Source organism: Ascidia mentula, chromosome 3 (assembly GCF_947561715.1).
Source record: "Ascidia mentula chromosome 3, kaAscMent1.1, whole genome shotgun sequence".
NCBI lineage: Eukaryota > Metazoa > Chordata > Ascidiacea > Phlebobranchia > Ascidiidae > Ascidia > Ascidia mentula.
Genome location: NC_138568.1, coordinates 18,374,876 through 18,384,253, shown reverse-complemented (window position 1 = coordinate 18,384,253; position 9,378 = coordinate 18,374,876). Strand labels below are relative to the sequence as shown.

At 43.9% G+C, this 9,378-nt stretch overlaps 1 protein-coding gene across 1 annotated transcript; it reads left to right on the top strand.

Annotated features, from left to right (window-relative positions):
- The first annotated feature begins 496 nt into the window (after positions 1 to 496).
- On the top strand, positions 497 to 8,282 carry LOC145893905 (terminal nucleotidyltransferase 5C-like). Its single transcript, XM_082982300.1, has 3 exons — positions 497 to 802; positions 1,130 to 1,817; positions 3,979 to 8,282. The coding sequence occupies exons 1-3, from the start codon at positions 578 to 580 to the stop codon at positions 5,211 to 5,213; spliced, it is 2,148 nt and encodes a 715-aa protein (XP_082838426.1). The 5' UTR covers positions 497 to 577; the 3' UTR covers positions 5,214 to 8,282.
- Positions 8,283 to 9,378: the final 1,096 nt, after the last annotated feature.

The window sequence follows — 9,378 nt, the reverse complement described above, 5'->3', positions numbered from 1 at the left end:
TATCATGATCGCGTATCGTGTGCAATACTCCCTCAGTTCCCAGTACTAGGCGAGGTCTACGTTGGTGTGATGCAACCAATTCCACTGCGAGGCTATCACAAATAATGGGAAGCTGTCCACACTTTACCAAAGAACTTCCAATGGCGTTTTGTAAAAGGTGTACTAAGTATATCATGTTGGTAATATATAAATGGCTTTTCTGGCACTACAACGCCGCTGAGTTTTGTCGCACGTGATTATCTGGAACGTTTGGAAGTGCTGTATGAAAACTTTGTGTAGTTTGTCGTTGTTGACTAGCTTTTTAGGCTTCGTTAAAGGTGTTTTGTCTTTTTAAACTGTGTTACGCAACTTACGATTTTTTACTTTTCGTTTCATGTGATTGACTTGTGGCATGCATGTTGTACTTCCGGACAAAACGCCAAGCTCCGTTTAACCACCGAAGTTAATTTTAGCATTCTACTGACATATCCTCATGCTTATCTTTAATCGCAGGTTTTAATCGTAACCGTAGACCAACATTAGGTACATTAATCGAATGCTATTGTGACGCAACAAAAACAGTGCAATATCTGACGCCATGGTCACCCCAAGTGGCCTCGACCAACTGCCTGACATCCAGCATGCGCCACCAAGCGGCGCCACCGACTCGCCAACAGTAAAGAAAACAGACTACCTTCGTCGTTTCCAGTTGCTAGGTTACCGGGAAGTAAACCGGCTGAGTGAAGTCATGGAAACCGTGGTCCCTATTCACGGAACGGGGAATTTCCCCACGTTGGAAATCCGTCCCAGTGTTTTTGTTGAGGTTTGTTTGTTTTTTGTCAACAATCTTATTTCCATAACTGGCCCCGGGTAGAAAACTAAAACTAACAATGTCATGTGTACGGAAATATCGCAACCTAAGGAATACAATTCGCACATACTTGTTGTAAATGTATATATGTACAGATAGGAAAACAGCCGCATTTGATAGATGGAAACCTTAATTTGTTAGAATGTAATGCGTGGAGCCGGTTAAATAAGAAAAATAACAAACAATTCTGTGCAGTAAGCAAGTCGCAAAAACTGCTTTGCAAATCTGCCAATACTTGTCACATGGCATGTAACCAAGATCTTGGTATTTCCTTTTCAGTTGGTTCGTCAACGTTTGGTGTCAATTGGTATCCACGTGCACGACATTCGTCTGAACGGCAGCGCAGCCACACACGTGCTCTCGGACGACGTCGAGCCAAACTACAAAGATCTTGACCTGATTTTTACCATCGACTTCCCGCCGAGCAACTTCGGATTGACGGAAAATGTGGAAGGGCGCGCCAGTCCCCTGGGCACTCACCATCCATCAGAGGGCCATGCGAGCAAACGGAAACCTCGACCCACCTCTCTACCCACCACTCCCCGTCAGAGAGATTCTAAAACCGTCCCTGGCGACGATTGTTCCATTGTTGACGACAGTGGTTACACGAGCAGCGGCTCCTCCGTGTCCAGTGCTCCCGGATCACCAACATCCGCATCTTCCCTGATGCAGAGTCTCCGGCTGCGGACACATTCTCTGGAGTCGTCCACGTCATCGACGTCATCAAGACGTGGCGTCACGCCCCTGTCGCGTCATCACCAGCACGTCATCGAGCAACAGCACAAGGATAGATGCTGGCAGCGCATCAAGGATGAAGTAATGGATATTCTTCTTGAGTTCATGCCAGAGGGAGTGTCGCGCACCAGAATGAACAGCATGGTACTGAGCAGCGCTTATGTGCAGAAGATGGTAAAAGTGACGAACGACTGTGACAAGTGGAGCCTCATATCTCTCAATAACAATCTTGGTAAGTGGCAACTTGCTATCTACAAAGGGTAAAGTAGCATCAGCAGCTGTAATAGATTCACAGGTTGCTTGGTCTGTTATCTCGTTTTGCACGCAAAGCCGTCAATTAGTTTTTTTTTTGAGTACTTTTGCATTGAACACACTGTAAATGTTAGGCAACGCTTCATAAACCTACACAAATGGAAACTAAGAATCTAAACCACAAAACAGTGTTTCAGTCAACCGAACTAGCTGCAGTGTATTGGGTCCAAGAAACTGTACAGCTTGTGGTGCGTGGAATGTAGTTTGCTACTCATAATGCCCGGTCTTCTCGAAAAATAGCGGGTTATACCGCAAGTACCTCGCCCCGAACACACCATTAGTGTCTAAATAATTATTGTGCGCCACAAACCCATGAACTTGACTGAAAAAAATAGTTGGGATTGTGCAAAACACCGCTGTTCTGGTTAATCTTTGCATTGGCGAATCTCAAGTCTTGAGTTTGGAGAAACAAACGTAACTAACGATTGTTTACCGGCAAAATTCCGTAATATCCACAAAAAAGAAAAAAAATCCAACGACCAGTTTACATGAACTTGACCGTTAACACGAGAGAAATGTCATTTCACAAAACACACCTATGTATTCGCTTTCTGACATTGTAAAGGAAATCTTTTGTAAAGTTTTGCGGAATTACTGCATTCACGTCATCCCCACCATTCACCTGTTAGGGTACATTTATCTTACCTCCCATATCAGGACATGGAACGATTTTGGTCTTAGTGCGTTGTTTGCTGAGTTGTCTTGTCGCATCGAAATCTCTACACGACTCCTTAAGCTTGTCCACATCATTCACAAAAATTGTCAATTTTTGATTGAGCCCACTTTGATATTGAAATGAAAATGGTCTGCGACTGCAAAGTCATTTTGAAAAATTCCTAATTAGGTTTAATTCATTTTTCCAATTTTTATGTCTTGCTTATTGGAACCATTTTGGTAACACATCACAGCACTTCGGACAGGTGGCATCGAATCTTACCAATGACCGTTTCCTCAATTCGCTCATTTCAGCAAATCGTGGTTCCGCCAATACATTGATTTCTGGTTCCCAAATGCCTTGAGCGACACTGATTCAGACGCAGTCAAACACCAAACGCTCCGCCGAGTCTGGCCAAACACGTTGCGGCATTTGCAAAGGAGCCCGCCCAGTTGTGTACTCACCTGATTAAAAGCCTAGTCGCTCCTTCTGCAAATCACTGCCAGGTCAAATCCATAAAGTCGTATGTCATTTGGTTGTAAGTTAAACATACGACCTCTTCCGCTTGTTATGACCAGCTGGTACCGCCCTGGGATTAAACAGTTTAACCTCGCGTTCAACAAATATCAACTTTATTATTTTACGTTTCTGATATTTGCAGACATACATGCTGAAAAGATTGTGGTGTTAAGTGACACTTTGTCTAGGCAAGAATCGTTTGTAGATTATAATCGATCTCCGTGGGAGCAATGTAACTAACACTCGGTCGTTCCCGTTGTCAACCAAATTAAGTACTTTTTTGTGTTTCAGTTGAAACAAACTCTTAAAACTTACACTTTAAATATATTTCTTTCGGCCAATATATACTTTCCCAATTTAAAAATTGCTTGTTGCAAAATTAAATCACGGTTAAGCGATTTTGCGGGGGTTTAAATGGGCGCAGTAGCGCAATTCCACATCCCGACCACTTCAAAAGTTCCAGAAAATTCTCGGGCTCGCGACGCGACGCGACGCGACGCAGGTCTGACGTTGTTACGCAACAATGGAGAAGAAGGGGTGCCGTTCCCTGGTCAGGCTGCCTGCATTGTGCGCTGTGACGGTCCGCTGGCCTTTAATCCGGTTCGCTCAGGCTTTCGTCACGTGTACAGAAATTGTTTGGAGCGTGAACGATTTGTTGGTTCTTACGTTGTGCGTGAAACGAGACCCTCGCTGTTGTTTATGTTGAACTCAATGTAAGATTTACCCGATTTGTCCTCGCATTTTTTTACCATCCCCACCACGTTGTAAGCGGCTTGTTACTTGGACGTTGTTTTCTCTAACGAAACCAAGTACTAACATGCCAATCTGTTTTAAACACCTAATTCATATTATTATGTATCGACCAATAAAGGTTGAAAGAAGAAGTTTTAACGTGTTTGTATTGCAGGCCGGAACCTCGAGCTGAAATTCGTACAACACATGCGTCGACAGTTTGAATTCAGCGTGGATTCCTTCCAAGTCGTCCTCGACACTTACTTGGCCTTCTGCCAGGCAGCGAAGGCTAAAGAAGGCGATGACCAAACCAGTCTGGAAGTCAGCGAACACTTCCACGCAACTGTGCTGGCCGAGAGCGTGTACGGGGATTTCGCTGCGGCAATTCGACACCTGAAACACCGCAGAATTTGCACACACCGACCTGAGGAGATACGCGGTGGCGGTCTTCTCCGTTACTGCAACCTCAGAGTACGCGACTATGTCCCGGGTGATTGTGACGACAAAGGATTTAACGTTACCTGCACCGACGACCCATCATCGTCGGCGCATCCAAAAGACGTGGAAAGGCTGGAGCAGCACATGTGCTCGAGATTCTTCATCGATTTTAGCGACATTGACTGCCAGCAGAGGAAGTTGATCAGTTACCTTGATGGTCATTTTACTGACGAACCCGACCTAAAACTTCAATACCTGGTGCGCCTGCGTGATGTCGTGGAGACGAGGACGGTGTGTCTGATGCAGCAAGAAAGGATGCTCATTTATGACCTCATAACAGTGCTTGTCCGGCAAACAATGGCTCAGACTGTCGCCAAACACGACGCCACTTACCAGATACCCACATTCCAGGAGCCGATTTACGGCAGTTTGGACCAAATGCACCATCAGCCTTGTTACTACGATTGTCCCCCACCATTCATGACCCCTGTAGTATACCACGGTATGTCACAGCAACAGCAACCCGTTGCTATTAGTGACAGGTCGTCACCCATGTCTACTTACTCGTCGTTGGCCCCATCTACCCATGGCGACCCATGTTCACCCTCACCAAGCCCTGCGCCCCATTCAAGGCCTATGACCCCTAGTGGAAGTCAGCAGTATAACATGCACGGGACATACCTGGACCCGAATGCGTGTGATTATACCGCATCGCACGGTTATGTTCCATACCAAGCCCAGTACAAGAAGTGTTGTTGTTGCGGCTGTTGCTGTTGTTGTGGGGGTCACATGCACGACCCCTCCTACCCCCAACCCCAGCCGTATTACCACCAGCCAGCCAACCCAGTGTACGAGCAGCATTTATCCAATCACCAATTCCAAACGCCGACAATGCCGCCGGTCTATTATTCCCCCAATACGATGAAGTGCTTCTACCAGCCAGCTTCTTACGCAAAACCACAGCAAGCGTGATGACGTCACGAACTGTGTCGTCATGATTGGACTTGTAAACATTTCGCGTTTATTTTTGATATAACTGGAGACAATTTCTCTGCAAGCTGTGACGTCAACGTTAGTCACTGACGTCACGAACAATGGAAAGCTACTACCTAAAGTTATGCAACTTGCTATGAAAGAAGGCCAGATGGCGTCCTTCGGATTTCGGGAGCAGAGCATTCGTTTAAATCGCAAGTTGAGTTATTTGTTGCCCATATATTTTGTTGTAACTTTAATTTTGTCTTTGAGTAATTGCCCATCGATTTTGCCTTTCATTTTCCGACTTGGGTCTCGTTTAGATGGCAAGCCCTATAGAGTCACAGAACCACAATAATTTGCACTTAAAAACTGCGCCGTATGACATTAACACCACTCACCCTTAAAAAGTTCCATTGTAGAGAGATCGACTTAGGTGCGGAATAAATTGAGAACATTTTGTGGCAGATATTCATAAATATTCAGTTAATTTACCGAAAATTCGTTCTTTGCCTGTTTTGGTCGCGCGCAAGAAACTTATTCGGGAAAACAAACTTATTCGCGCCCTTAACGGAAGTAAGATTTGTTGTAAACTTTAAGGGGGCAAATACGCGCCGTCCATATCTTGCGTGCTGGGACATCACTCCATCAACAGCCATCCGGCAGCGCGCCTAAATACCTTCTCCTTGAGCCGGCCATAAAGCTGCATCAACAAACAGTCTAACAACACTCGAAAAACTTGAACCGAACCCGGACTTCCAGTCCTAACGTTCTTCGCCATTGTGACGTCACTGTGGGAGAACAATACCCACCGCGTCCGGGTCGCGGTTTATCGCTATTCGGCCAGCCTATCTGAGTGCGAATATTCCAAGCAGCAATTGACAATAATGGCTTAGAACCCGGATGTCCGTGTCCAGAACCCCTAACTCACTGGCGCGGAACGGCTCAAGTGGCTCACCGTCAGGTCACTTGCTTGGTTTAAACAAACGTTACCCCCTCAACTAAGTTTCTGTAGGGAAAAAGAATAAAACAAAACAGATTTTGGTCTTCTCGTATGTTATTCTAATGTGGTCGCCGTTGCTTTAATTTCAAACTTGTTTCGTGTTTTCTTGAAATGCCACTTTTCCGCTGCTTAATTTACGTTCTGATAATTATTGCGGTAAGGGTCGTGTTACATCAACCGCGACGTGACGCACAAAGTCATTCAACCGTGCAATCAGTATGCAGACGCTTGTATTGTATTGCAAAGCGTCGCCCTTTTCTCGTTTTCCTGGTTCACCCGGCGCAGTTCTTGCGCAACAAACCGCTGTGTGACGTCACAAACACGCGTTGATGTGTTGAGAAGTTCCAGTAGACAGCGTTAAAGTGTTTATCAAGCCATCGGAAGTTAATTTTTCCAAACCCTGTGCACTTAAACAACAAAACATTGCTCACAATAGGCCGGTAGAATTTTTCTTTTGCTTGTAAATACCGAGGTACGCGTTGCTTGTCCCGAATGCGGGCGGTTCATTCCTTTTGCGGCTATCTTTATCGCATCATTCCCCCTAAAGCCACTAAAAAACTGCGTGTAGCCATAACTCCCCCGTCCTGATTCAACCAGAAATGTATTGCTCGTGTGTACGCTTCTGTTGGCGACGTTATATTGGGTCTTAGTTTCAAAAGTGCGTTGTGTAGATAGTTATCGGTGGGCGTACATGTGTCTTTAGGCTGCCACAACTGTTTTTTTTTAATTTCGTTGACGCGGTTATGGTCGTTAACTATCAAATCCCTTTAAAATGTATTCAACAGTAGTTTTAGTTGCAATGAAATCCTGCGATTTATTTATGTAGAATGACTCAAACTGACACAAGTGTAAAAGAAACCGGTTAATGTAGAAGTATATTGCACTAATCCTTGTAGTATAGGAAATTTAGTGGAATCCTTTGTTGTTTCGCTTATAAATTGCAAAATATATTTATGTGCGCTACCGTAAAAATAGATTATATCGTCGTTGTTGGCGAAAAAAAAAACATTTGCGATTCTGATCGTTTGCAAGAAAACCTACAAACAAGGTGCCCAATATATATCAGCATTAAGTAGAAACAATGTGTACCTAAACATACAACTGGACGCGCAAAATTTGATCTCAAAAATGCGTTTTGTTTTTTTGTGAAAACCTATTTTGCTGTTGTACCTTTCCAACGGTCGCGGTCGTTTTTTTGGCAAAATGGATTTTTAATGCTCGAAACGTTATTCTTGATATGCTGCCTTTTCGGAATCGTAATAAGCCAGGCTTAATTACAATACGCCGACACAACTCTTTAAAATACTTCGGATTTTTTGTTTACTTACTGTTTTACCTAACATTTCTGCTCCAGATTTTTATGATTAGTTGGTATTGCATTTTTAGCGTTTAGTTTGTGTTTTCTTTCGTATATTTTCACCTAATGGTTACCGAGCATTATATATGTCGCCTTTTGTTTTGAAATAATACCTTGCGAGGTAAAGCCGTCGCCATTCGCCCGACCGGGGATTTGAACCCGGTACCTTTTGATCGTATCACTGCTGTTTTCTTTACAATTCCACGAACCTTTTGCCGCCTTCAGCCCACGAATACAGTTTGCTTTACCCTTTTCAAAATCCCACTAAATTATTCTGTTTCAAAGTGGCCCAAAACCCGTCGGTTGCCATGTTTCCTGTTGTCACTATCACCTCTCTTGTGTTGCTACCCAGAAAAAGTTTCAAGGAGCGGAAGGAAAAATGTCGCCCTATCTTTTTTCTACGTCGCTTCAGTGTTTTGCAAAGTTCACGCCCCCCAGCCTTACAAAGTAAAACCCCTCGCGGTTCGATTAGTACACGCAATCTACATATTACTGTTATCGTAGCGTTGAACCCTTTTCTCTATTTAAGCGCCACCCGCTCGCGTGACGTCATGCCATTTTAAGGTACCGGGTAGTGACGTAACAATGGCCGGGTGCTTCCGTCATTATGGTTGTCGTTTTGTGGGTTTGCTGTGTGTGCGGCTTTAACCGGTCACGTGTATTTTCCTCTTTCCTGACTTTCTCCGCAAAAACTTTCAAATAAAAAATATGTGAAACACTGTTTGTGAAGTTTTTGGTCCGATCGGAGAAAAGTTTGAATTATCTAAGGATAAAAAAACGGGAATCCAACACGTAACCTGTTGATGCTGCTAAATAACAGCGAAAAAATGGTAAGAGTGGTTGTCACCCTGCAACGTATGAAAGCAAGCATAAGATAAACCCTGCCTTTACTTTCCAAAACAATGCAGTGATATGGGGCGAGAAGGGTGATATCGGACTCCAATTGATCTAAATTAAGTTCATCTGGTCATTTCTTGGCAGGCGCTCATATGGCGTTCGACCCTTATGTACCAACCCGTTCGGGAGTCGTGGTCAGGATATTTTTTGTTCGAATTGCGACGTGGGCAAAGATTAATTTATAAACGCAGAACCAGTGTAGTAGGGAATGTGTTACGACTTAATCAAGAGTCAAATCCAACGGCTTTCCAGCAATATTTATTAATTGCTATTTCGTAACATATAATTTACCTTCAATGCGAAGCTCTTGTGTTTTCAACTAAGTGATCGAACACCGACGCGAGTTCAGTGACGTAAGATGCCGGGGGATGATCTGAATGTCAGCTTTGTGAGTCACCGAAAGGTTACCTCGGGTCAAAACCACCAGACTGTTGAACCCTCTATTGTCGGTCGCGGGGTGGTTAAAAAACCTGACGCCTTTACAATCTCGTTGGCACCAAACAACATGAAGCGCAACGTTTTGAGGAAATTTTTGCCGGCCGTATGTTGTACATGCAGAAGTCACCTCTTAATGTGGTGATCATATATCCCTGACCTACTTCTGTCTAATATGGATTGAAATTCAGACAGCGACTAACTTAATTAATGACATTTTCTCAGTGAGTGAAACAAAGAGAAATTGTCACAAACATCACTGGAATCAGTTTGCACTGGTCGGTGATGACCGAAGAATCTGTCCGCTCCTGTTAAAAAACTTTTTAAACCAGTAAAACTACTTTAGGATGTGTTGTATTTAAAAATAATGCCTGTTTGTTAATTTTGTTCAAGCAAAATTGATTTCAAATATTCATTACGATTCAACAACTTCGTGCCTAAATTTCCGGCTGATGGTAAATTCCACGTACAAG

Coding starts and splice junctions, on each gene's coding strand:
- LOC145893905 (XM_082982300.1), top strand. CDS start 578: ATGGTCACCCCAAGTGGCCTCGACCAACTGCCTGACATCCAGCATGCG. Junction 803..1,129: donor GTCCCAGTGTTTTTGTTGAG/GTTTGTTTGTTT, acceptor TTTCCTTTTCAG/TTGGTTCGTCAACGTTTGGT. Junction 1,818..3,978: donor ATCTCTCAATAACAATCTTG/GTAAGTGGCAAC, acceptor TTTGTATTGCAG/GCCGGAACCTCGAGCTGAAA.